The sequence below is a fragment of the Chionomys nivalis genome, chromosome 11 (genome assembly GCF_950005125.1).
Source record: "Chionomys nivalis chromosome 11, mChiNiv1.1, whole genome shotgun sequence".
Classification (NCBI taxonomy): domain Eukaryota; kingdom Metazoa; phylum Chordata; class Mammalia; order Rodentia; family Cricetidae; genus Chionomys; species Chionomys nivalis.
In genome coordinates, this window is record NC_080096.1 from 61,864,450 (window position 1) to 61,892,031 (window position 27,582).

The following is a 27,582-nucleotide window of genomic DNA, read 5'->3' on the forward strand; positions in this document are numbered from 1 at the left end:
TTTGTCAAATAAAGGAGCGGGGAAGAATTAAAGAAAAGTATGCAGAATATAGCAGGCTGAGGGTGATTTCAGTCTATTGTTTGTGTGTTGAAATATAAGGAAAATCAATCTCCCAGTGGGTTTTCTCTCTTCTTTCTTTTTTAGTTTTTGAGACAGAGGTTTCTCTGAGTAGTCTTGGCTGTTCTGGAACTCGCTTTGTAGACCAGGCTGGTCTTGAACTCACAGAGATCTGTCCCCTTACCTCCCGAGTGCTGGGATTAAAAGCCTGCACCACCACTGCCCGGCTCCCAGTGGTTTAATTTCAGGAAAGTTTAACATGAAATAGAATTAAATTGGAGTAGAAATGAGTTCTAGAAAATGATGGACAGGTATGTGTTGGCGTGCACTGTGCTCTCATGTGTGTGCCGTCCCTTCTCACAGGACAAAGAGCTAAAGATCTCACTGCTTTCTAATCAACAGATCTCCCTCGGACATGGCCACAAGCGGCTTTCACTTTGTACCATGTGACACTAAACGGGCATCCAGAAGACAGCTTGGAGCATCTGCTGTGGGCAGGTCAGGAGACTGCGGGGGACGCCAGTGAGGTGGGGGTGGACCTAGGCAATTATCACGTCCATTTTGTAAGCTAGAGAAGAAGATGCATGCAAGGGGACTCATAGCGTAGTAAGAGCAAACTAAATTAAACTTGGGGAGCATACCTTCTTGTTTCTCAAAATAATCGCATTATTTTGTGTATGTGCATGTGTGTTAGAGTGAGTATATAGCATGTGTGTATGTGCACGTGTGTCAGAGTACATAGCACATGTGTGTGTATGTGCACGTGTGTTGGAGTGGGTACATAGCACACGTGTGTGTATGTGCATGTGTGTTGGAGTGGGTATATAGCACACGTGTGTGTATGTGCATGTGTGTTAGGGTGGGTACATAGCACATGTGTGTGTGCATGTGTGTTAGAGTGAGTATATAGCACACGTGTGTGTGCATGTGTGTTAGAGTGGGTACATAGCACATGTGTGTGTGCATGTGTGTTAGAGTGAGTATATAGCACATGTGTGTGTATGTGCATGTGTGTTAGAGTGGGTACATAGCACATGTGTGTGTGCATGTGTGTTAGAGTGAGTATATAGCACACGTGTGTGTATGTGCATGTGTGTTAGAGTGGGTACATAGCAAACGTGTGTGTATGTGCATGTGTGTTAGAGTGGGTACATAGCAAACGTGTGTGTATGTGCATGTGTGTTAGAGTGAGTATATAGCACACGTGTGTGTATGTGCATGTGTGTTAGAGTGGGTACATAGCACATGTGTGTGTATGTGCATGTGTGTTAGAGTGAGTATATAGCACACGTGTGTGTATGTGCACATGTGTCAGAGTACATAGCACGTGTGTGTATATGTGCACGTGTGTCAGAGTACATAGCACGTGTGTGTATGTGCACGTGTGTCAGAGTACATAGCACGTGTGTGTGTATGTGCACGTGTGTTGGAGTGGGTATATAGCACACGTGTGTGTATGTGCATGTGTGTTGGAGTGGGTATATAGCACACGTGTGTGTATGTGCATGTGTGTTAGGGTGGGTACATAGCACATGTGTGTGTGCATGTGTGTTAGAGTGAGTATATAGCACACGTGTGTGTGCATGTGTGTTAGAGTGGGTACATAGCACATGTGTGTGTGCATGTGTGTTAGAGTGAGTATATAGCACATGTGTGTGTATGTGCATGTGTGTTAGAGTGGGTACATAGCACATGTGTGTGTGCATGTGTGTTAGAGTGAGTATATAGCACACGTGTGTGTATGTGCATGTGTGTTAGAGTGGGTACATAGCAAACGTGTGTGTATGTGCATGTGTGTTAGAGTGGGTACATAGCAAACGTGTGTGTATGTGCATGTGTGTTAGAGTGAGTATATAGCACACGTGTGTGTATGTGCATGTGTGTTAGAGTGGGTACATAGCACATGTGTGTGTATGTGCATGTGTGTTAGAGTGAGTATATAGCACACGTGTGTGTATGTGCACATGTGTCAGAGTACATAGCACGTGTGTGTATATGTGCACGTGTGTCAGAGTACATAGCACGTGTGTGTATGTGCACGTGTGTCAGAGTACATAGCACGTGTGTGTGTATGTGCACGTGTGTCAGAGTACATAGCACGTGTCTATAGTGTAGAGGACAATTTACAGGAGTTAATTGTCACCTTTCACTGTGTGGGTCGGGAAATTGAACTCAGCTCCTCAGGTGAGGTAGCAGGTACCTTTTATTGGCTTTTCTTTAAGTTTTAGAACTTGTTTTGTTTGCTGAAGTGTTTATCTAATTGTTCTTTATCAATAAAAACTCGGGAGCCAGGTAGTGGGGTAAGAACCTGAATGATCAGAGAAGCAGTGGAGAAGGGACCAATAGCCTTCACTCTCCTTTCTCAATCCAAAAAGGCTGAGAATCTAAGCCCCACCCTACTACTTCCTGCAACTCTCTGTATGTCTTTGGTCCTCCAGAAACTCTATGGCTAATTTTGGTCATCTAGTAGCTAGCTCTGCCCTCTGATTCAAAGTAAACTTTATTGGCAGTCTCAGTAGTGTCAGAGGGTGATCAAAATATTAACACATGTATCCATTGTAGAAACTCTGGAGCCACAGAAAGCACAAAGAGCATGAAATGTAATACCAGAATTTGTAGTCTTCTTAGATTTACTAAATTGTTTAAAATTGGATCGTGTTACATTGTTCTGTAGTCTGTTTTTTAAACTGGAGGCAATCAACTTAGAAAGGCTTATTGTGTTGTACAAGCTTCAGGTTTCCAGTTCATGATGGGCCAGCCCCCCTGGGTATGGCTCTGTGATGAGGCTGCACTTCGTGGAGGGAGCGCATGGCAGCCAGTACCGTGGTCACACCATGGTCAGGGAAGGAGACAGGAGGAGAAAGCCAAGGCACCACAGTCCATCACCGAACCATCTTCCACTTGGGCCCTTCCTCTTAGAGACTTTACCATGACACCTTTGGACACCAACACTTTAACACATGGGTCCTTTGGGACATTCCAGATGCAAGCTAGCAGAGAAGCCATGGTTCGGACACAGAGCAAGCCTGAGGGGAGGTAGAAAAATGAGTGAGATTTGTGTATACATCTGAGATGGGAAGAGGAAAGGTTAGAGATGAACGTCCAGGAGCAGTGGAGATCAATTGTGAGAAATGGTGTTAGGGTGTCGAGATGCTTTTATTATTATTAACACTTGCAGGTTTTGTAGCCCTAGCAAAACGGAATGCCCCCACCCTTTTCATCAGAAGGTATTCTACTGTGGTCAGTGAGGCCTTTCTGAAGTTTGTGGGTGTGGCTGGTATCAGGTGGCACAGGAAGTAATCAGTGTCACCTCCTCAAACTCCTCTCCCCACAAATCCCAGTCGGCTTCTCCGAAAAGTACTGTAAGGCAGGCGGGTCTAGAATTTGGGTCACCATTTAATAAACAGGAAACACTGGGTGTCAGGTGAATTGATTGGGGCACTGCAACCAGGCAGTAGTTGGGAGGCAAACACGCTGATGCTGATGCTCCGCCCTCGTTTGTAAACAGAGTACCTTTTGTGGTTCCACCTGCCCTGGTGATTGACCAGCGTGTGTGCTTAGTCTCAAATCAATTTGATGGCTCTGGGTGTTTTTTTTTTTTGTTCTTTATTCAGCCTAGAAATAGGAGAGAAATCTTCCCATTGAAGGGTCTTGATACCTAGAGAAGTACATGGCCACCAGCTAAGATACTTTGCAGCTCTGAAATTCTTTGAGTTTGCATTTATTACCAGTAGTTTTAAAGGGCACCAGTGATGAAGTTATGGATTTTGGTGGTTTTGTGCTTTTCACCTCCAGTTTCTTAATAGACTAGTTGCTGAAGTAGTTGTGTTAAGCAGTTTGAAAAAATGAGGGAAGACACCTTGTTGGCCCAGACTTTTCCCATCACTTCATCCTCTTACCACATCCTGTAATTAGCGAGGAGACATGCTAGTAGGTCTTCACACAGGTGTTTTTCCATGGAAGTGGGCTGTTGGAAAGGTTGTTCATTTTCAGATCTCAAGGATAAAGTGTATCGTAGTTGTTTTGATGTATTGTATTTGAGGAATTCACAAAAGCAGGAGTCAAGGGTCTCAGGCTAAAGGGATGGAGAGAAACCTTTTATAGATCTTTCTACTCTTTAATTGCTAGTGTGGGTACCACTTTAGCCCCACGTGGGTACAAAGCAGGCTAGTGCCAGGTATTAATGAAGACTGCTTTGGGGAACTCTTAGCACCATGAAATTACAGCCACTGAGGAGGTAGCACCCCAGAGACTATTCAGTAGGGTGAGGTTCCCAAATGGTCGAGTCATTAATTATGGCGAAACTTTGAGTAGAGGGCAGTGTGGGAAGAGGGGGCTTTGTTTGGATTGTTGGTAAAGAATGTGAGCTAGAGAGAGCCACTGCTGGTCAAGGACACCATTTCAGTGTTGCAGGTGTAAACTTCTGGATAGCACAATGTGCGGATACACTGGGTATTGATGGACCAGACTCTTTAAGTGGTTGTGATATTTTATTAAAATTTTATGTTCTTATTATTATACTGTTATTTAAAAAAGAACGAAGGATAGATTGCTCAGACCATTGAATCTGACCCTTTCTTATTTTTAATTAATAGGTTCATTAATCTGTTTACTTGTGTTTGTGGCGGGAGGTGTTGCCCGTACTGTGCTCACAGGACAGCCTCGGCTGTCTGTTCGTCCTCAGAGCCCTCTCCCTTTTGTTTGGGGAAGGATCTGTCACCGGGCTGGAGCTTCACCACCTAGGCCAGGCCAGTCGGTCTGTGAACTCTATAGGTCTTCTTGTCTCCGCCTTCCATGTTGTCATTGCTAGGACATATAGGTGCGCCCACTCCATCCTGCTCTGTACATGGTTTCTGGGGATCCATACTCAGGTCCTCACTCATACAAGGACTTGCTTTACCGGCTGACCTATCTCTACAGCCTCCGTGTTGTTGATAAGTGGTCGCACATGTTGTCCAGTCCAGACTTGAATTCACTGTCTAACTCAAGCTGGCCTTGAGCTCCCAGCAGTCCTCCTGTCTCAGCTTTCTGATTTCTTCTTCCTGACATAATTGGCATTTGCCCAAGGCACTGACTTTACCTGCTTATCAGTGTCTAGCATTTTTGATAGTAGGCTACACCAGGGTAGTTTCCAATGTTTGCCAAGGAGCCATTTCAAAATAAGTTAATTTTATTAGAGACATATTAGGCATTGCAAAACTAGCACCACACTGGTGCTATCTTAAAGAGCAGCTCACTGTGCTTAGGTAAACCCGGAGAGGAGAGATGGCTGTAATGCAGAACTAGCTTACAGGAGCCCAGCTGTCTCTTCTGCGAATGCACATATTTCCTAAGACACACACGACACAGAGTGCTGCAGCACTGTGGGGGTGGCTCTGAGCCAGACCTCTGCTCTCCTGTGGGGTCTGAAGGATGAACACATTGTTCTTGTTCATGTGACTAAGTGTTTTTTCTTTTCCTTTTTCTTTTTTTCCCCTTTCCTTTCCTGTCCTGTCCTTTCTTGTCCTGTCCTGTCCTGTCCTGTCCTTTCTTGTCCTGTCCTGTCCTTGACAGGGTCTTTCTATGTGGTTCCTGCTGTCCTAGAACTCACTCTGTAGACCAGGCTGGCCTGGAACTCACAGAGATCCACCTGCCTCTGCCTCCCAAGAGCTAGGACTAAAGCCATGTACCACCACCCCTTTTAGTGTCTGAAAGATAACGACTTTTACCTCCTCCCTTTCTGTATTATTTAATCACACTTTTATCTTTCTTACATTCATATTTTTATCATTTCTGGTTCTGCCGCAGTAGTTGATACCTATGCCACATTTCCTGAGTTCTCCATTAGCTTGTGTATGAGGGGCCGGCCCTGCAGATAGATTGACATTGAATTTGTTCTCTCCCTGCCCCAGCCTCCCGTGTGATACCCTTCTGAGTGCCTGGCTGCATCCCTCTCGATGTGAACTTGTGGTCTCCCCTCTGCCTTGGCTAATTAAAGAGAAAAGAGACTCTAGTTATTTGCTGTGCACATCTGAGCCTCTGGATCTGCATGCCCGAATCTTAGACAAGAGGGTTGCTGGAATCTTTTAGTACAGTTAGGGTCTTGGATTTGGAGAATTTTGCAAATTACCACACTCTTTGGTAAAGATCTATGAAGAGGTTGAGAGCTGCTGGTTTAGAAGCACTTGGGATGTCAGTGAAGGGTTCTGACCCATGAAGATGGAACCCTAAGCTTTTTAAGTCACAAAGACTGCATGAGAGGATGTAGGCTTGTTATGTGGAGACATGCTTTGGGGATTTTGTTTGTTTTGTTTTTGCCTCATCCCTGTATGATCTTAGGCCCAAAGTTGCAGGCTTTGCTTCGTGGGTTGGGGTGATAGAGCCCACTCTACTTGGCTCATTGCATCCCAGAGCCAACAGACTGTACATACCCTGTTCTTTCTTAAGGAAAGGCTGGATGAGGGCTGGTGCTGTAACTCAGTGCCGGAGTATTTGCTGATATTATGTAATCTTGGGTTTCAATCTTTAGTGCCCAAAATAGGAGGCAGGGTGGTGGCGGCAGTGGTGGCAGCAGCTGCAGCGGTTGGGTTACTCACACCCACTCACCTACTTCGCCTTTTCAAACCACCAATCAGCTAGCCCACTAGATTTGAACTTCTGATCCTTCTGCTTCAGGGCCTTTATTCTACACTGGGGAAGAATAAAGCAGAAAGGAGACCAACAAAGTCCCTCCCCAGGGAATCTAGCGGGAGGAGGTGCTCATCTCCTCCAGATGTTAATACAGAAGAAGAAAGAGTGCCCTGTCATCCATGGTAGGTTCATGGTTGGGAATCTAGAACAAGAACAACAACAACCAGATAAACAAGAGAAAAGCATATGATGTCTCAAATGACATGGAACCCCTTATAAGGAAATGACCCAAATTGCTAAATTCTCAACCTATTATGGAAAAGCAAACCCCCATTTGCTAGCAGCCCTAACCATGACTGCTCAGTCTTCAATTCTCTTCTTGCCCAAAATAAGTCAGTCTAAATGACTCCTCAGAAAGTACAGACACATCCAGAGAAAACGGGGTTGTGCTGGGTGTTTGAGATCCTGTTGTTTAGGACCCCAGTTTGAATAGAGTTGGTGCGGTATGGGAAATCTTCGATTATAGTTCTCGATGCCAAGGAGACTTGGAGGAAACTGGGGAAAGCAGAACTCTATCTGGCTCCACCTGGTGAGGACGCCAGTGGTCCCACCTCCTCTCTGTTACCCTGCACATGTTCCTTCCCTCCCACGCATACACACTCGCGTGTCTTCATGGGGACAAAGTCCTGTGCCAGCTCTGCCCTAGGCACCGTCGTCCATAAGTTCCCAGTGTGAGTTTCTCCTTCTAGTCATGTGTGTGTCTGCAGAAGGTCTTCATGGGCGAACCCTTCCGATTTTCTGAACTGTCTGTCATTCATCTCCTCTTCCATCTTTATGCTCGCTCCCTCTCTAGTCATTGTACATTGTCTGGTATTATACAGTTGCGTGGATACGTGAACAAATGGTTCTGGATTACTGAAAGCAGTTATTACCAAATAATGGTACTAATAGCTGGCAATATCCAAGGACTTCTGCACAGACACTGATCTAAGCACAGCACATGTGATAATAGTGCAGCTTATAATATGGGCACTTTTGCTAGACATATCTTATGATTTAGGAAACTGAGTACTAGGGAAGAAAAATGACTTGTAATGGTCATATATAAGATTGGGTTGAGGTCAGGAACGGAGCCAAAGCCTAGATCCTCATTCACTGCAAGGCACGCAGCATTCGCAGTCAAGTATATTGTTAAAGGGATAAATGTTCCACATATTTGTTATAAGTTATTTTGTGTGGTTTTTAAAACTATAAGACTGAAATAACAATTCTGCCTTGTATTAGCATGTCTTGTAAATTAGAACTAGGAAGGAGTCTGTACTTCACCGAGGATGCGTGGCAGGAAGCCGGCAGGGCTCCGGCGGGTCCAGAATGTGAGTGTGGGGGCTGAGCATCCATAGCGTTTGCAAGATTATACACAGCTGCTGACTCACAGGGAGCAGGAACACTCACAAAGCATGCCCGTAGCAACCGTTGCCACTGTGTCTTTCAAACAGGTTGTGGGTTGTGAAAGCACCTTGGTGTTTCAGAGATGTGCTGGGACCCAGGGGACTCTCCGGAGATGGAAACACCAACTTTACTTCTGGTTCCGGATTCTTTTCATTCTGTCGTGCCAGGCTTGAGGGGCATCCCGTGTTGATGAACCTTTGAGATGCCTGGTGGTTCTTAAAAATCTTTTGGTGGGCGTATGTTTCCTGAGCCTGTCGAACTTTATGTGGCAGCCCATTTTTGGTTCTTAATCTGAGAAGGCAGTGCCATGAATATCTGTTTTAGGAAGAGAAGTCTGACAGTGGCATAGAGGGTGCATTAAAGCAAAACTGGGCTTTCCCTTGGGCCCGTGTCGGGCCCCCTGAGTCAGAAGCCTTTGAGTGTGGGGTCCAGCATTCAGCATTGACAAGCTCACAAAGGTGTCTCTAATACCTGCTTACGATTGAAACCATGACGTCAAAGCCTCTGTCGTCAGGAAGGCATTCTTGGGGAGAGCTTTAGAGCTTAGGTCTGAAGGGATAACCATCTGCATTCGTGGGATGGCCTTGGGAGCAGAGAGGGGTGTGTGTCTCCAGGAGGAACCCCGGCCAAGATGGAAGCCAGAGCCCTTGGCAGGCAGTGCTGGGAGTAGTGGGTTCAGTTCCAGGCAGACGGGCTGTGGCTTCTTTGTTTACTCCGGGCTGGGACAGGTGCTGTGCGTCCTCCAGACGGCAGCTGAGATGCGGAGGTAGCTGTTGGTTGACAAGGAGAGCATTCTGGTCACAGCTCATTTCCTGACAGTAGAGGATGAGCTGCCACCTTAGAGTGTGGGAGGGGATGTGGAGCAGGTGGGAGAGAAACCTGGAACACAGCGGCTGGGAAGGGAAAGCGGCCCTGGATGGTCAGGAACTGGACATGTAGATCAGGCTGGCTGCGGACTTCCAGAGGTCGGCCTGTCCCTGCCTTCAGAGTGCTGAGGCTAAAGCCACACTCTGCCACACCCAGGGGACAGGATTTCTGAGACAATGTTCCTCCCTTTGTTCTTAGAATAGAACCCACCTCCTCTGACACTGTCGTTCCTGACTTTGGCCTAGTTTCTGCTGTTTCTCTTATTTTCTGTCCTGCCCGCTGCATGTGCAGCATAGAATTCCTTCCCCCCGAACCCCGATATTCCCATGAGTCACTCCTCTGTTAGGGAGCATCTTTCTATGCTATGCTCATCAGAACCAGGCCTCCATGTGTGTGACCCCTTCCCTCCACACCCTCATCGAATTAGTACCTACTGTGGGCAGTGTTTGTTGGCCGATCTCTTCTTCACAACAGCCCTGGAAATAGATTGCCATGCTCCCATTTTACAGATAAGAAAGTTGAGGCCCGGGTATGTTATAGACAGGGTTGGCGCTGGGACGTAGAAAATGATGCCTCTTAGCACATGTCCATCCTAGTGCTTAGGAAGCCAAGGCAGATGGGTTACCATCAGGTCTAGGCTGAGCTTTGGGTCACAGCTACAGTTTAAAAACAGAATGAAAGAAAAAAAGATAGAAGGATTTGGGAGGTCAGAGAGACATGGGTTTTGACGTTCCTGCTTTGATAGTCAGCATGTCGAAGCACTGGACTTTGGGGGTGCCATTTTCTCTTTTTCTATTTCCCTTTGGAAGAACAGGGAGGACTCTTTGATAAGGGAAGTTGTTCTGGGGAGAAGGCAGTACTGTGCGCCTCCTCCCTCTATCCTGGCCATCTAGGAAGATGAGCCAGAGAATAGAACACCAGCGTGGACAGGCTGCACAGTCAGAAGACTCTGTCTGGAAATGGGGTTCAGAGTTTCATGCCTGTGACTGTAGCACTAGGGAGGATAGGGCAGGGAATTGCTGTGAGTTCCAGGCCAGCACAGGCTCTACCGTCAGACTGTTTGAAAGAACAAACCCCAGACACATACAATCATTTGTTGTCTCTCTCCACGCCCCCTCCTCTGCAGAGGTTTATGTACTTTTAAATATTAATGTGGGTAATTGGGTACTCACTGTTCATCCTTGCCGTTCCCCTGTGTACAGTATGCATGTGCCTGTGCTCACGGCCGCCTGGTTCTTATAGAATAGATGGATGCAGAGCATTGGCCTTATAGAGGGCAGGGGAAGCTCCTCTGCCCAGCATTGGGAAATGGCAAAGGGGGAATTTCAGCTGGCCACCAAGATCCCCTCCCCTACTCCTTGGGACAAGGTGTAATAGTAAATACTACACAAATCCTGTATCTTTTTGTTTTTTTTTTCTTCAGTTCATCAACCAAAGTGGATCTCAAGAGTGGGCTGGAAGAGTGTGCAGAGGCATTGAACTTATTTCTAAGTAACAAGTTTAAAGATGCCTTGGAGCTGCTTCGTCCATGGTAATTAGCTCTGTTTCTCATTAGATATTTTTCATGTGTCTCTGATGTCATGCTTCTGTGTTAATGTCTGTATCTATCTGCCCTGTGTTTGTAAGCTAATTGGACTGAGACCTCTCCCATCAACCAGCTTTAAAGAGATGTCGTTTCAAATTTAGTCAATAGGAATTTTGGATGCTTCTCCTCACGCTTGCTCAGATGCCATGTCTGGTGTTCGAGGTCCACGTTTGTTCTCTGGAGTGAAGTCTTCACATGAGCACTCCCGTTATCAATCGCTGAACAGCGTTTCCTCTGAAGCAAGCAGGGGAGCGACTAGAGAAGCCTGATCTCAGAGCTAAAATCAAAGTTAAGATGTTAGGTATCCAATAGGGGCTCCCTGCTTCTATCGCTGAGTTTTGCATACTTGGTAGTGCCCCAGCCCTGCCTGCTTACTGGCCTCAGCTCTGCATGTGATGGATTTTGCAGAACTGATCTTGTTTCCAGACTGAGATCTTTTGTAACTTGCTAGAGGAAGACTTGAGGCTGAAGTTGGGGCGTCTGATCCCTCTTATGTCAAGTGGCCAGTGGTATCCCTCAGACTTTGTCTGTCATCGTCTGGACCACTACTTGTCGAAGATCATTGTTTATCATCATCATTTATGCCGTAACGATGCTTGAGCACGCATGGGCAGCCCGTTTATGGTGGTTCTCCTGTTCCTCTCCTGGGCAGTCCTAGCTGCATGTGTTATTGTCATGCCCAAGGCTCCATGGTCTTCCTCTGTGCTGTCTGCCCAGCGTTCTTTGTGTCTTCCTCTTCGCCTTATTCCGTGCACTCCTCCAAGCAGTGCTATCTTTGGGTATCTACCGTCATTCATTCTCATAACATGGCTGAAATGTCTCAAGCATCCTATCTCTTCGTGTGACGCCTAGAATCCTCCTGAGACATGCCATCTCAAACACATTCAGCTGCTGTTCTGAGGAGCATCTCACTGTCCAGGTTTCAGAGTTATAAAGACGGCAGCTCAAGACAAGTGTCTCATATACCTGTCGTTCTGTTGTTGTTATGTCTCTTGCTGACCGAACCTTTCCTAGTGCTTAGAATGCAGCCCTTGCTGTCCCTATTCGCCTCTTGACATCTGAAATAGTTCTCGCCTTTGACTGAGGTTTTCTTCCGGATAGACAAAGTTGACAGTTTGCTTGAGGTGGGAAACTAAGTCATTGGTGTAAGACAATCGCGGGAGTGTGGCAGGTATGCGTCCTTCACCACTACTCTTTAATCCATCCCTGGAATTAATAATAGCAACAGCCCTGCCGGATCAGGAGTAGGTGGTGTGTGAATCAATAACTTGCGTCTCACCGACGATCCAGCACTGCTTGCTAAAAGTCCAAATGAGCTGCAGGCCGTGGTAAATAGAGTGGTGGAAGTCAGTGAAAACCTTGGTATGAAAGTAGACATCGAGAAGACTGAGATGCAACACATGGGACGGGCGCACAAGGATTTTAACATTGTAATAAAGAACCAGAACCTCAAGCAAACTGTCAGCTTTGTCTGTGTGGGAGGAAGCCTCAGTTCAAGGGGGTGGGGTGGGGTGGGATTCTTGTCAAAGACCACCCTCAGTGAAATTCATATGTTCCAGGGTGGGAGCGGGAAGATTAGAATTATTGAGCAAAAGGAACAGAGATCTGAGAGAAATAAGAGACAGTAACACAGAACGCACCAGGAAGGACATTCAGTGGATACTGAATCCTGGATCCTTTATTTTCCACACTCTTACATACTTCACCCCAAAAGGGAAGCAGGAGGCAACAGACTTCATTAACATGATATAAGGAATAGACTTGAATTTTCCGACCTTTGGTTCGGGTGGAGCGGACGTACCTTTATACCTAAAAAAGTAAACCACACCCTCGGTCAGGCTCTCCAGTCAGTAGCCGCACCTGTTGTCAACAACTTTGAGAGAACAAACATCAGCTCAAACTCTCTGGCCTCCAGTCAAGGTGGCACAGGCTCACATCCGTGGGTCCTCACAGCTGCCTCCCTTCGCCCACTGTCTGCTTGTCTTTCTCTTTAGCCCGCTTGCCTTCTGACTCTGTGGTGTCTTTACCTGTCTCCTTTATTCATTTATTTTTGAAACAGGTCTCTTTTTCATCTCTATCATCTGCTTATAAAATAGGGATAAAAATAAATTACTAGTTTCATAGTCTCTGATCTTCGTGCATAATTCACTGTTAAAATTCCCTTTTCACCCCACTTGAGTATGAGATTTGAATGTCACGGGGTAAGCAGGCAGTGCCCTCATTCAGGACGAAGGCTCTTTAGACCCTGTCCGAGGCAAAAGGATAATGTTGCATTAGCTTTATGTAGCCTAGGGGTGTTGAGCCGTAGCACTTAAATTAAAAACAAAACCCCACCTTGATGTTTCCAACACAAATGATCAGCATAAGAGGCTTTGAGGAGAGCAAGCAGCCTCAGGCCGGCATCCTGAACTCTATAACCTCAGCTCCCAGACTTTAATCAGGAGACCCAGGTAGTAGACCTGAGGTTTACTTTGGTTGTGACCTAATTGATTGCAAAAATCTTGCTTCCTCTTGGCTTTGACTAGAGAGGAGATAGCAGGGTTTTTTTTTTTTTGTTTGTTTTGTTTTTGTTTTTTAACTTTCTTTATTCTTTGTCTTTCACATCACGCATCCTGATCCCACCCATCTCCCATCCCCTTGCATCTGCTCTGTGCCCTTGCAGCCTCCACTGCAAAATAAAATTTAAGATAAAAAAAGGAAAAAAAAAAAAGGAAGGGAAAAATCTCATCATGGAAGCTTTAGCATGACATAGTGCGTCACGCAGTGAACCCCTTTATCCATCCATATATCTTTACATGTAGTTGTTCATCACAAAGAGTCAGGCTCAACTCATTGAAGATGACCTTGGATTCCTGAACTCCTGTCTCTATTTTTCAGATGCTAGAATTGAAGTTGTGTGCCACCAAGCCTCACTCATTTCAGAAATTAAGATGGTACACTTCCCGCTATTCAATTAGAAAAAAATAAAATAGGTTTGCTTTTAAACTTTTTCTCAGAAATGAATCTTCAGGCTGCCCCCTTGTGCTGAATCAGGGAACAGCATGTTGTTGGCAGCTCTTTATTCTGTTGAGTTTAAATCAGGGCTTGAGTTTTTAAAGGAGGCCTTTCAGAGCGTGTATCATTTCAGGAACGTGGAGCAGATGTTAACATGCATGGAAAGGCTTTGGTGTTGCTGGTGTCAGAAACACCGGGACTTCTGTTTCCTTTTCTTGCATTGTTTTGAAATGTACTGACTGTGTTCTCTCCAGGGCCAAGGAGAGCATGTACCATGCCTTGGGATACAGCACCATTGTGGTCTTGCAAGCCATCATGACCTTTGAGCAGCAGGACATCCAGAATGGCATTTCCGCCATGAAGGACGCTTTGCAGACCTGCCAAAAGTATGACTGAGTCGTTAATATCTGAGTTACGACCCCAGACCTTCTTACCTTAGTGCCAAGGGGGTGGCGTTTGCTGAACTAAGGTCTCTGGGTTTGAGGCTGGCCAGAACTATGCCGCAGGTCTTCAGCCTCTGTTCTGTTGCGTAAAGCTGAACTGGCCAAGAAACTTTGAGGCTTCAGAATATGGCTCCCATTTTAGCGCCTGCACCCCCTGCTGGAAACACGGGTCTGAACTATAGTGAGAGTCTGAGGGAGGCTTCAGAGGGTTAGTGGAGAGCGTCTTTCAAGGTCTGTTGAGGTAGTTAAGAACTGAGTATCTTGTCAGGTCAAGCAGGGAGTGTGCTTCCTCTCTATGGGAGAAACTGCACAACCACAAGGGAATTTTTATTTGCCTAAGGTTGTGCTTAGACACTCTTGGTGGATCAGAGTGAGGCAGAGCATCAGTGTTAAGCTCCACTCTGCATGTAGCAGGCCTCAGTGAAAGCCATTATCTGTGTTGGTGAATTTTAATGTGGGCAAGATGAATCTTCATGTAATTATGTTGGAAATCCTCAAATGAGGAGCGTTTTCCCAACAGTGCACTTTCAGTCCATTTTTCTCCCGTGGAGATGCTTGCCACAGAAATTAAGCTTTTATCCAGGAAGATGAGCGTAGGTTTATCCACGATTTGCACACAGGGTGGTGTGTGGGCTCCTCTGCACTATGCATGCTGGGTTGAATGCCCATTGTGGTTGGCAGTGCATGCCTAGGCACTGTACATGCAGCACGGGGAGAGGAGGGCTGAGAGTTGCAGCATGATTCGGGCCGTTATCGGTGACGGTGAACTTGGCCTGATGCCCGTCTTCCCCTCTGTTCTCCTCCCATGTGCCGGTCTCCAACGCAGATACAGGAAGAAGTGCACGGTTGTGGAGTCTTTCTCAAGTCTGCTTTCTCGTGGGTCACTGGAGCAGCTGAGTGAAGGTAAGAGAGGCGGGATGTTGCTCTCTCCTCCCTTTAGAGGGAGGGATGCACTCTGTCCTACAGCCCAGCACTGCAGTGTGGAAAATGAGGGGTGGATCCTTTTCTCTTCCCCATGCCGCTCATCCCCTGACTCACCTCAGCTCTGGACACATTTGGCACGAGCACAGATGTGTATAAGGGACACATGGAGTTTTGTTTTTCAGTTGCCTTTTTTGTAAGCCTTGAGCCCCCCCCCCCACACACACATGCACACCCACTCCAGTGTCACCTGGACCCACGTCAGTGTGTGCTAATGCATTTTATCTGTTCAGAGCTGCGCAGTCATGAGCAGGATGGTGCCACAGTGCGTGGGGTTTTTTACACTAAAGGACAACTATATGGCTTTAGTTTTCTCATTGTTAGCAAATACTGCTGTGCTAAAAACATTCGTACATGTCTTTGTGTTTTTTTTTTTTTCCGAGACAGGGTTTCTCTGTAGCTTTGGTGCCCATCCCGGAACTAGCTCTTGTAGACCAGGCTGGCCTCGAACTCACAGAGATCCACCTGCCTCTGCCTCCCGAGTGCTGGGATTAAAGGCGTGTGCCACCACCGCCTGGCACTTTGTGTATTCTTTCAAGTATTTCATGAGTCAGTTTTCTAAAAATAGAATTGCTACAACTAAGGGCCTGAAATTTTACAATATTTATAGGGATTGGTATTTTTTTCTTCTGAAAACTTTATATACAACCACTTTGGAGAGTTTCATTTTATACAGACTTTTAATATTTTTCCAAGGTGAAAAAGTCCTTTTTTGTTTTTGAGACAGGCTCTTCCTATGTATTCCTCGCTGGCCTGAACTTACTATGTAGATCATACTGGCCTTGAACTCACAAGAGATCTGTCTAACTCTGCTTCCCACGTGCTGAGATTAAAGGCGCGCACCACTCACTGTATCTGGGTAGTTTTTATACCTTTAAAAATGATAACGCTGTCTAGAAATGATGAAGATGTTTGGTTTGTGGGCTTTAAGAATATTGATAGCACTTGATAGATGGAGGAAACATAGTTAGTTGTTAGCTGTTTTATTCCAGGAAGACAAGGGCCGAAGTGCTCTACATGGCCCTGTAGAGACGGTGACCCACCGTCAGGGAGCATCCAGGCAACTCTGTAGAGGCAACGCTGTCTCGGGAGAATTCGTGTCCATATTGTCGTTTTCAAACTTGTCCTGTGGAGTAGGTAGTTAGTACCAAACACTGGATAGAGCAGGCGCAGCTGAGCGCTTGGCTGTCAGAGGCAGTCAGAGTGGTCAAGTATAAGCCGCAGACCTCGAGTGAGATTTATTATGGGGCTTTCTTTGCTCCGTAGGTGTGTCACCAGCTTGTTTGGGACATTGAGTGACGTGAGTTATGAGTGTTGATTACAGTTGAGGATTGTGACACATCACGTCTTTAGGACTTGCTGAAAACAAGGATAGTGTGGACTCAGCCATGACAGACGCAGATGGCATTTTGTTGGTTACCGCGGGCAGTTGAAACCCATCCTCTTTTTCATTAGAAACTGACCCCCAAGCATCTATAAGAGTACAAACTGATAGTTGGAGGCCTAAAGTTTTCCAAAGATGACCCACAGGAGATGAAATTGGCCCTGGTATGACTCTGGAATCTGTGTTCTCCCTCCTGGCACCCTCCAAGTGGCACTGGCTCCTGCTTCCCTTTTTGTGGTCTGAGATTAATATTGGGGAGTTTTAAATCTTAGTTTCGGGAAGAATGACATAGCATTATTGGTGTGAGTATAAATAAATTTAAAATACCACAATGCTCTGTTTTCTGAAAGTGTTCTCTGTGTGCCAGATTCACTCTTGGTGCTTTCTTTAACGTTAACTGACCTAATGTTTAACCGATGGCCACGGAGAATAAGTGGCCAAGGTGACCAACATCGAAGCAGCATCTAAACTGGTCTGCTTTCCCTAAACCTCAGCCCTTTCCACTGGCCCCATGCTCTCCTGTAGGGGAGTAGAAAACATCCTTCATGGTTGATGGAAAAATATTGAATTGTCACATCTGGAAAATCAATGTCTGTGTTCTGAGTTTTCCTTCTTGCCTCTAGGCAGAGAATATCTGGACTTTGTTCTAATTATTGAAAAACTAGCCCATGTCTGTAGCTTATTCTGAACTATTAGTATCTTTAGATTATTACAGAAAGACTGTGCTTTTGAGTGCACTGTGAATTTCTTTCATGAACTAAGGAATTTACATTAAGAGGTATTTTGGTGAAGAAATTCTACAGTGTAACTCAACTGTGACGAAGGGATAAAGCTCTGGAAATTAAGTTGCCTGTTATTCCCGGGGCCTTTGGCTGCTACTGCAATCCAAGCAGACTTTATGTTTGAGGGCTGCTATCCTTTGCTTTCTGTTGCTGTGATAAAACACCATGACCTAAAGCAACTTGGGGAGGTCAGGACTTATTTGGCTTATAGGTCACAGTTCATTTTCAGGGGAAGCCAAGGCAGGAACTGAAGCAAAGACCATGAAGGGAATATGGGTGCTGGCTTGCTCCCCATGACTTCCTCAGCCTGCTTTCTTATACCACCCAGGACCACCTTCTGGGCCCTCCAACACCAATCATCAATCAAGAAAATGCCCTACAGACTTGCCTGCAGGCCAATCACAGCTGAAGATCCTCTTCCTGGATAGTCCAGGCTTTTGTCAGGTTGACGACTAACCAGGACAATGGGCATGGCATAACTCTGTAGCTTTAGTATGGGATTTGTCTTCCTGTTGGTAGTTTTGTTCACGTTCTCAAGTTTCTAGCTGTGTTAAGGAATGAGTATACTACATGAAGCTTCTTTCCATGGGCTTACCATGGGACACACGCTCCTCTCCACCATGTCTGCTGACTGGAGCTGAGTAGCTTCAGGCTGACTTCAGAGAGTCAGTGTGAGGTGCAATGCTTTGGATGTGGAAAGAGTTCATGCTCTCCCTGCTTCGTGATGTGTCCTCTGTAGTACTCTTTACTGTCTGTCTTGGTCTTGGTAAGGACCTGCTGTTTAGCCTGGCGAATCAGGCCGGCTATAACATTCGGTACTGTACCGTGTCACCCTGACTGGCCTTTCCGTCCCGTTGTCCTGGCGAAACAGGCCGGCTGTAACATTCGGTACTGTACCGTGTCACCCTGACTGGCCTTTCCGTCCCATTGTCCTGGCGAATCAGGCCGGCTGTAACATTCGGTACTGTACCGTGTCACCCTGACTGGCCTCTCCTCCCCTCATCCCTTTCAGGCTGCGGCCAGGGAGCCCCGGTGCCCTTTGAGGAGGGGTCCTGTGCTTTTGTGCCTTGCTTTATCTGGTCCTCTAACAGTGCTTACTTCTGCCCTCTTCACCTGCTTCAGGCAGGTAGTCTCTTTCCAAGGCGGCCTTTGACATTAATAACCCCAGGTGGCTGTCACTTTTACAGTTACCTAGGAGACTAGTTGGGTGACTGAAAATAAGCTGCCATTTTGAATTCCCCTGACGACACGGCGAGGCTCACCTGGAGGGAAGGTGTCCTGGAGACCGCCACCTTGACTGGAGGCGATGCCTGATGAGTGCTGTCTTCTGTGGCTGCCACCCTAGCTGCTGCAGGGGAGCTCAGCTGCGTATTCCTCATAAATTGAACATCTGAGTCTATATGAGAAAGCCCGTGGGTTATGTGTGTGTAAAGGAAGGAAAACTTACATTCTTACCTAGTTGAGTCAACACTGTTTTTAGTGACACAGATTGCCCCGAGTTGTCCCGTCCGTTGAATTGCAAAGACCCACAGGCATGGGCCAGGGTCAACAATGGTGAAAGCGGCCAGCGTTCATAGCAGGGTTTTCTGTGTCTGGTAAGCGCTGTGGGGAAACTCATTTAATCCTCAGTTGCAAAGTAGAGACTTTGTTAGCGGACTGTGTGAGTGAGGGTCCAGCCGAGAGGGGGTGGCCTGTGCAGAGCTCCATGCTAGCATGGGACAGGGGCTTTCCTCCAAGGTCATTTACTTAAACCACACACCAGTTTGCCTCCCGCGGAGAAAGGAGTCTGATGATTTTGTTTATGTAGAAACATAATGATTACTTTCCCGGATCTCTGCACATATCCTGGGTTGTATAGGAAGTCAGGGCATGTTTGGGGTGGTGTGCACATATCCCGGGTTGTATAGGAAGTCAGGGCACGTTTGGGGTGGTGTGCAAATATCCCAGGTTATATAGGAAGTTGGGGCACGTTTGGGATGGTGTGCACATATCCCGGGTTGTATAGGAAGTCGGGGCACGTTTGGGATGGTGTGCACATATCCCGGGTTGTATAGGAAGTCAGGGCACGTTTGGGGTGGTGTGCACATATCCCGGGTTGTATAGGAAGCCGGGGCACGTTTGGGGTGGTGCTCACATCCCTGGGCACAGCTTTGGCTCCTTTCAGTGAGCACCGCATGTTTGTGCTCAGGTATGAAAACGCTGTAAGTCGGAAAGGACGGCTCCTTTGCTGCTGCCTCTAAGGAGTCCTGACTTATGCACAGGGCAGTAGGTTCTCCTCCTATTCCCAGAAGTGGTGGCAATGTGTCTGATCGTGGTCCTGATGGCCGTGCCGTCATAGTTTAGAAGCTAGAATTTGTAAGTTTAATGAGCCTTTTCAATCTATACAACTGCTAAGTGCTCATGCTACTGTTATTTTTAGGTAGTTTTCTTCTTTCTAAAGGGCTTTTGAATTTTGTTTGCCTCAGCCAGGCGTGGTGATTCTTGCTTTTAATCACAGCACCAATCAGGTCGTCGAGGCAGGACAGTCTAAGCTACCTAGTGAGTTCCAGCCTGCCGGGGCTCCGACATGAGGCTCTGTCTCCAGCAGTCGCTTCCCTCTGCTGTCCAAGCCTCACTCTGCTATTGAATGGGGCCGAGGACGCCTTCCCTGAACAGTTCACAGATTCCAGGAAGGTCTTGTGCCGGGACTAAGAACAAGTCATCCTGTTTCTCTGGATGCACGGAAGCTGTCTAGGCCTGTGTATCTCTCATGGGCTCATCACCTCCCAGCCTTTTCAGAATGTCTAGAGCAATACTGTGTCTTAATATAATTGTGTTTGTTTTTAACAGAGGAAATGCATGCTGAAATCTGCTACGCCGAGTGTCTCCTACAGAAAGCCGCGCTCACATTTGTGCAGGTAATAAAGGTCTGGCTGAATATTGGTGTTGGGTGGGAAGCCTGCCAGCATTGTACAGAAAAAGGTAAATGTTGCTCATTGTGTGTTAGCACTGAGACTTGGAGTGGTAATGAAGGTATTTGTTATCCTGATAAAGTGTATCTGAAAGAAGGCTCCAGAGAGCTGTATTCCCACGCAGATGTACTTAGTGAAGGTTTCAGATGACTTAGGATGCTTCCTAGTGTGGAAACAGAAGGAGATCCAGGTCATTCGTGTGTGTGGTCTGAGGAGCCCTCCCTTCCCGCCCCCAGCGTTTGTCTGTGTAGCCTTGGCTGTCCTGGAGCTCACTCTGTAGACCATGTTGGCCTCAGACTCGCAGAGATCTGCCTGCCTTTGCCTCCCGAGTGCTGGGACCTCTGCACATTACTTACGGTGTCACCTGCTTCTGCGCAGCTCAGTTACGCTGCCTTGGTAGCCACCCATTCCATGAACCCTCCAGATTTTACCCACCCTGTCCTTTCTATCCTCATTCCTTTTTTTTTTTTTTTTTTTTGCTTTTGTCTCAAGACAGGGTTTCACTGTGTAGCTGTGGCTGGCCTGGAACCCTCTGTAAGACCAGGCTGTCCTTGAACTCACAGAGGTTCACCTGCCCCTGCCTCCCAAGTGCTAGCCACCACACCGGGCCAGAACAGTATTTAAAAGTCAAAGAATCTTTTTCTTAGAAGGTGCCTTAGTTTCACCTGCCACCTGTGTATGCCTCAATGCTTCTCAAAACATAACTTCTACATTGTGGCTCAGTGGTGACTGTCATAAGGGACAGGAGTAGAGATGAAAAGAAAGCAGAAAGCAATCTCAAACTTCTGAATTATCTTGAAAGTTATTGTCCTCTGTTTTTTTGGGGGGGCTGGTGGTGATTTTCTTCCCTCTGCAAGTTGACCTGTTAGCTTAGATTCTGATTCAGTGCAATTGAATCAGTGTGGCCCTTTTATCTTCTTCCCCAAAGGCCCTGTACGTAACCCAGATGGGTTGACAACAACAGTCTCACCATCTTAGTAACACTGTGATGTGAGTCACGGAGGCCCCAGAATTTCTCCGTATGTGTTTTCCAAATGGAGATTTGACAATTAAATATTAGGTTTACGAGTTTGTTTTGTAACTGAAGACTTGAAATCAAGCTTCTTGGAGGTGTTCATGACTTACCTGTCTTCCTCATGTCTGCCTGTGGTCACTTCTGCACCCATGTTTTGGCTGTTTAAAGATCTGCAGCTCTACCCCTTCCTCCGTGCTCCCACCGTCACTGCCCCTGCAGAGGTGCTCATCAGCTCCACTTGTTCCTCCGTGCTCCCACCGTCACTGCCCCTGCAGAGGTGCTCATCAGTTCCACCTCTTTGTCTGTGCTCCCACCATCACTGCCCCTGCAGAGGTGCTCATCAGCTCCACCTGTTCCTCCGTGCTCCCACCGTCACTGCCGCTGCAGAGGCGCTCATCAGCTTTTGCTGAATTGATTGTACAGCAGTTGAGTGACTCTGTCTCTGGTTTCTTTTCACTTTTAGTTCATCCTGCATTCTGTGATTGAGGACTATCAGAAATGAGATTCTCACCTTGTTATTTTCTGTTTCTGCATTTCATGGCTTTCATGGACTCTGTCAGTGTTCTCTGTCAGAATATCACAAATTGGGAAGAGGTTTCCAGGCTGCACTGGTGCCTCCTCCTACGTCCCCTGCTCCTCTCTTAGGGTTGTCCTCAGGTGCTAACCCTAGGCACAGGATCAAAGCAGCTTCCCTCCTCCTCGACTCCTTCCTTCTCTTCCACAGCTGCTCAATCTCCATATACGTAGATGTCAGAGTGTTAGCTCTCATCTCTGTACAGGCAGATGCCAGCATGGCCTTCACTGCTCCCTGCTGTGTCCAGCTGAGGTTTCCTTTGCATGCAAATTTAGGGCTGCTTTGCCTTCCTTCACCTGGCCGTCCCTTGTCCAGCGCTTCAGGAGGGTTTTCTGGCTGATGTCGTGTGCACTTTGTGTTCTTTCTCTTGACGTCTGTGTGTGTCTCCATCTCTGCGCATGCCTACTCACTTAGCACATCATGTTGCTTTTGCATTCAGGTGCCCAGCACAAAATAAGCATTTGGTCAGTGTTTGCTGAATCACAAAATACAATGAAACACCCTTATTTGAATCAGACTTTAACCCAAGAAATTTTTTTCTACCTGTATTTGAACCTCTGTAAATATAAGAGTTCTTAAATAAGAATGTAAGCACTTAAGTTGTGCAGTGAATTTTGTATTTACTGACTTGTATATTAATGGGAATGTTAAACATTTAAGTAGCTAATGAGAATAGTAAACTAAAACAGCTTCTCTTTCGCCAATCTCCTTAGAAGTGTGGCGCATAGGCTCGTCTCTGTCCCACCATTAGCATAATGTCCTTCAGTGGATTATTGGCTATAATTTATTAGGAGCATCTTTTAGAATGCTGGTTCTGAAAATGCCATTCATCTAGGCCAACTGCCTCGATTTCATGATGGACAACCTTCAGGCAGAGAGAAGTAAAATGATCCCCTACCCCCAAATTGCATATTAGTGACAACCTCTTCAGAATTTAGATCAGTGTTTTTTGGTCTGCAAATTTATAGGATTAAAATTTACAATGTTAAGTAGACTGCTTGTCCAAGAATCGCTGAAAGAAGAACCTTTATCCCATTTTCTGGGTAGGATGGATAGGAAAGTTTGGCCTTAAAGCTGATTTATGTAGCCAAGTGTTCTGGATACCACTGCCCCCGGGAGAGTGTCGCTCAGTAGATGCTCAGCTTTGGACTACATTGGGCCCAAAATTTGTGAGGATTACTTCTTTAGAAATACAGGGTATGGCTCAGCAGTTAAGAACACTGCCTGCTCTTCTTAAGGTCCTGATTTCAATCCCTGACAATCAACATGGTGGCTCACAACCATCTATAATGAAATCTGGTGCCCTCTTCTGACGTACAGGTGCACATGCAGGCAGAACACTGCATACATAATAAATAAATAAATAAATAAATAAATAAATCTTAAAAAGGGAAAAAGAAATACAAGGTAATCCAGCCTGGTCTACAAGAGCTAGTTCCAGGACAGGAACCAAAAGCTACGGAGAAACCCTGTCTCGAAAAATCCAAAAAAAAAAAAAAAAGAAATACAAGGTAATGCAAACATTATTTTAAATAAATATATATATATTTTACTACCTTCAAACTTGCAATAAAATTTCAAAATGATACATTTCAAATGTAAAGCAAGACATGTCAATTTCAAAAGTGTGTGCTCAAAATACGTTTGGGACTAGGGATGCTGATTTGTGGTAGTGCTGTAGGCTCCATTCCCAGTAAACACACACACACACACTCTCACTCTCTCTCTCTCTTTTTCTCATTATACAAATACATACTGTTTAACTTTTCCCCCTAAATGCTCTAATTATTTAATTGTATTATTTTCAGGATGAAAATATGATCAACTTCATCAAAGGTGGACTCAAAATTAGAACAAGTTACCAAATATATAAGTAAGTTACAAAGTAAAATGTGACTTAAATTGAAATTCAGTTAACTACAGGCTCTTATTCCTTAGCCTCGGCTAGCCTGGAACCCTTGATTTTCCTGCCTCAGCTTCCCAAGTGTCACCACACTTAAGATTGGCTTCTAAATAGATTGATTCTTGGGTTGCACAGTTTTGTTCTTCCAAATTCTTATGGACCCAGCATGGCTAGATTTCTCCGTCTGGTGTTGGTAAATCACTTGACTCTGGCCTGAGTGTGCTTGGTGCTGTACGACAGAGAGTTCTAAATTTACATGCATTTCAAGAGCAAATATTGAAAGAGAAAATGGGAGACACCGTTTCTGGTTAGGTAACCTTTACTTATTTCTCCTAAGAATTATTTGTCTATCTTGTATTTGTGCTGTTTTTTATGTATTGTCTCCTTGAGACTCACTATATAGCACAGCCTGGCTTTAAACCTCTGATTCTCCTGCCTCAGACTTTGGAGTGCTGGCATTACAAGCACGTGCCATTACATTTGGCTTGCTTTAATAAAAACTTTTTAAAAATCTGCTGTGATTTTGTGCCTCTATTTCTTATGGCTACTATAGTGATTATAACGTCCTTCTTTGCTTATTATAGTTAGCGTAGAGTTACTGCGTACTATTATGTGTGAAATGTAAGAGCTTTGTAAAAAGTTTCCTTTGCTACCAGTTGGCCTTGTTTTGGCTTTGTTTCTCCTGCTGTGATAAAACCCTCAAACCAAAAACAACTTAGGGGAGGGGAGGGCTTATTTGGCTCACACTTCCAGGCCACGTCCATCATTGAGGGAAGGCAGAGCAGGATCTCAAGCAAGAACTTGAAGCAGAAACCATGTTTACTGTGTTCTGGCTCACACATAGGCTCATGCTCAGCTTTCTTACACTGCCCAGGACCTTCCCAGGGAATGATGCTGCCCACAGTGGGCTGCGTCTTCTAAGCAATTAGTAGTCATTCTTTCAGACTTGCCCACAGGCCAGTCTAATTTTTATAATCCCTCAATGGAGACACCCTTCTCAGGCAACTCCAGGCTATGTCAAGCTGACCATTTTAATTATTAACATATTAACAGGACAGCCTTTTAACTATTGCGATGTGTTCTATATGAGCATCATTAAACCCACAACACAGCAGCAGCTCTTTGTTTTAAAGTCCTTTGTCCACTCTGGTCTGCTCACCACTGTATTCTGCATCCTTCCTGTTCACTCATGTGCTGATGAACTTCCTTAGCTTCTTTCCTCGTATCAACTTTCAACATTTTTCTTCTGTTTTCATTTATTTGCAAACCTGCTTATTTTGGCTTTCACCTTCAAGGACATTCATGCTAACTCTAGTATTCGGAGTTGTTAGGTGCCTGTTTTTCAGCACTTAAAACCACCACGCTGTTGCATCAGCGCTTGTATGGTTGAGACCTCTGCCCCTGTGTAATTGTTTCCTAGATCTAATGAGCCACTGTTTCTGTCTCCCGAAGAACATGTTGCATCTGCGCCTCAGCAGTTTGAGTGTGGTTTTGGCTTTGGCTTTTATGGCCGTTATTTCCTCAAAGTTGTTGTTGTTGTTGTTTTTCTCTGCATCTTTTCTCACTTGTCTCCTCCGAACCTCTAATGGCACACTAGTCAGTCTGATTGTGTTTAGTAAGTTACATACAGTTTTTAATTTTAGCTTAGATCCAACATGTGGGTCATCCTGGAATCAGTTTCTATTTCATTGCTTTTCTGTTGACGGTATGTCATGTTTTCCCACGGAATGGTGTTTAAATTGGATGCTAGATACTGATGTCTGGATTCTTTCATCCTTCCTCCAAAGTGTACCAAGCTCTGTTCTGGAAAGCAATTCATTTGCTGAGACCTGGGCTCTGGATTCTTACTGTCGTAGGACATCACGCCTGCACCTCTGCTGCCTCTGGACCCTCCCCTACTCACATGGCTGATGGGTCAGCCAAGACTTTAGTGTTCCTACCAGTGGAGAGTCCCCATCTCTCGTCTGTGGAATGCCCTTATATCCACCCAGCCCTCCCTAGCGCAGGGAGTCCGTGGGTCCTGATGGTGTTCTGTGTACCCTGTAAGGAGTGGGGCTTGCTTTCAGGAACAGACACATGGATATAAAGTTAATTCGTGAGCTATTTCCTGCTTTCGAATTTAACTCTTCTCCAGTTTCTGCCTACTCCACCTTCAGTTTCCAAGCCTGCAGAAATATTTTAAATATATTTTTGTGTATTTTTTAGGGTTTATAATTGTTATGTGTGGGAGAGCAAGTCTCACATAAGCTTCCTGCCATTACTGGGAACAAATCCCATTACCAGAAGCAGAACCCGAATCAGTACTGCAAGAGGCGCTTTTACCAGTAGTCATTATGTAAACTTGGAATCCATAAAAAAGAAAGAAAGAAGGAAAATATTGCAAGAGGGAGCTGATGTGGGAAACTTGGCATTATGTTTTTAAATTTCCTTTCCAAGTATTTTTTAGAAGATTAAAGAGTTGGTTGCTTTTCCAGTCATCAAAACTTTAAAATACAAATTTAAGTAGTACTATGGTAACGAAGACCACCTTTATCACTATAGTGACAGGGATTTTATATGTTTGTATGTGTGTGTGTGTGTTTGTTTGTGTGTATGTGCAAGTACTTATACACACAGATGTTTAGTTAGAAGTTCACACTACTGAATTCCCATTTACACATGAGTCCTTTCAAAATAATGTGTGTAGCACCACGAGGCGGTGACTTACCAGGGAGATTCTAGCCTACGTCCATCTTGGATCGGAGCTTCATCCCATCTGCCTCCTGAAAACTGTTTTAAGAAAAAAAAAAAACCACCATTAGCCAGGCGGTGATGATACATATCTTTAATCCCAGCACTCAGGAGGCAGAGTCAGGAGGATCTCTATGAGTTCTGGGCCAGGCTCCAAAGCTACAGAGAAACCCTGTCTTGAAAAACAAAACAGAAAACAAAGCAACAACAAAAAAAGCCCATCGTTAATACAAAAATAAATTTCAACAAGATTTAGTTTTTTTTTTAAATCTTTAAGTCATTAGGAAAGAACATAGGGTGGTATTTTATGATCTTAACATTAAAAGCTTGGGGAAGGAGACATGTCTTAGGTGTTAAGTGCTACCTTCTGATTTGTTACAGGACCAAAGTTTGGATCTCAGTATCCACACTGGGTGACTCACAAATTCCCATGATTTCAGTTCCAGGCAATCAGAGGCAAATTGTGTGTATGTGCACACACACACACACACACATACACACACACACTAAAAAAAAAATAAAAACCTTTTAAACTTAAATGAAAATTTTCTACTTTGAAATAATTTATTATAATTTTTATATATCTATTCAGATTTAACAGATATACTCATCCTACAAAATAAAAAGCTCGATTACAGTTTAAAATCAGCTTTTAACCTTCCATGAAACCTTCCACTGTGAGAGCTGGAATGACTGAGTGGCTAAGAGTCCCTACTACTAATGCGGTGGACCAAATCCAGGTCCTAGCACCCACGTCAGCAGTTCACTGCCTGGAATTCCCGGTCCCAAGGATCCTATGCCTCTGGTCTTCTCGGGTACCGATACAGAGCACAACACATCCCCATGCAGACATAAACATATATAATTAATTTTAAAAGCATTTCTTTGTGAGATGTTTTTCATTAGGAAGGATGTTCACGGCTCTTTCACTTGATGCACAGATACGTACTGCATAATCACAGCTCATTATTAAGCTGACATCTGCGCCTTTGCAGTGTCCAGCTGTCTCATCAATGCTCCTTTTATTCGAGGGTCTAATCTGAGAGTCACGTTTAGTTGCTACGTTCCCTTAATCTCTGTCTGCTGAGACAGGCTCTCACTGTAGCCCATACTGGTTTTGAACTCAGACAGTAACCCAGGCTGACTTTGAACTCCTGGAAATCCTCCTGTTTCAGCCTCTTGAGTGCTAGGATTGCAATCCTGTGCCACCAAGTCTGTTTTGTTTTGTTTGTTTTAGAGAAAATGACTGTGGCTCGGG

At 45.3% G+C, this 27,582-nt stretch overlaps 1 protein-coding gene across 2 annotated transcripts in view; it reads left to right on the forward strand.

Moving 5' to 3' along the window:
* Ttc39b (tetratricopeptide repeat domain 39B) overlaps positions 1 to 27,582 on the forward strand; it is a 113,113-nt gene that overhangs the window by 59,552 nt on the left and 25,979 nt on the right. For both annotated transcript variants that reach the window (XM_057783762.1, XM_057783763.1), the window contains 6 exons: positions 460 to 555; positions 10,406 to 10,513; positions 13,816 to 13,947; positions 14,831 to 14,907; positions 19,981 to 20,048; positions 23,500 to 23,564. In XM_057783762.1, coding sequence (XP_057639745.1) covers positions 460 to 555; positions 10,406 to 10,513; positions 13,816 to 13,947; positions 14,831 to 14,907; positions 19,981 to 20,048; positions 23,500 to 23,564 — 546 coding nt within the window. The remainder of the gene's footprint in view (positions 1 to 459; positions 556 to 10,405; positions 10,514 to 13,815; positions 13,948 to 14,830; positions 14,908 to 19,980; positions 20,049 to 23,499; positions 23,565 to 27,582) is intronic.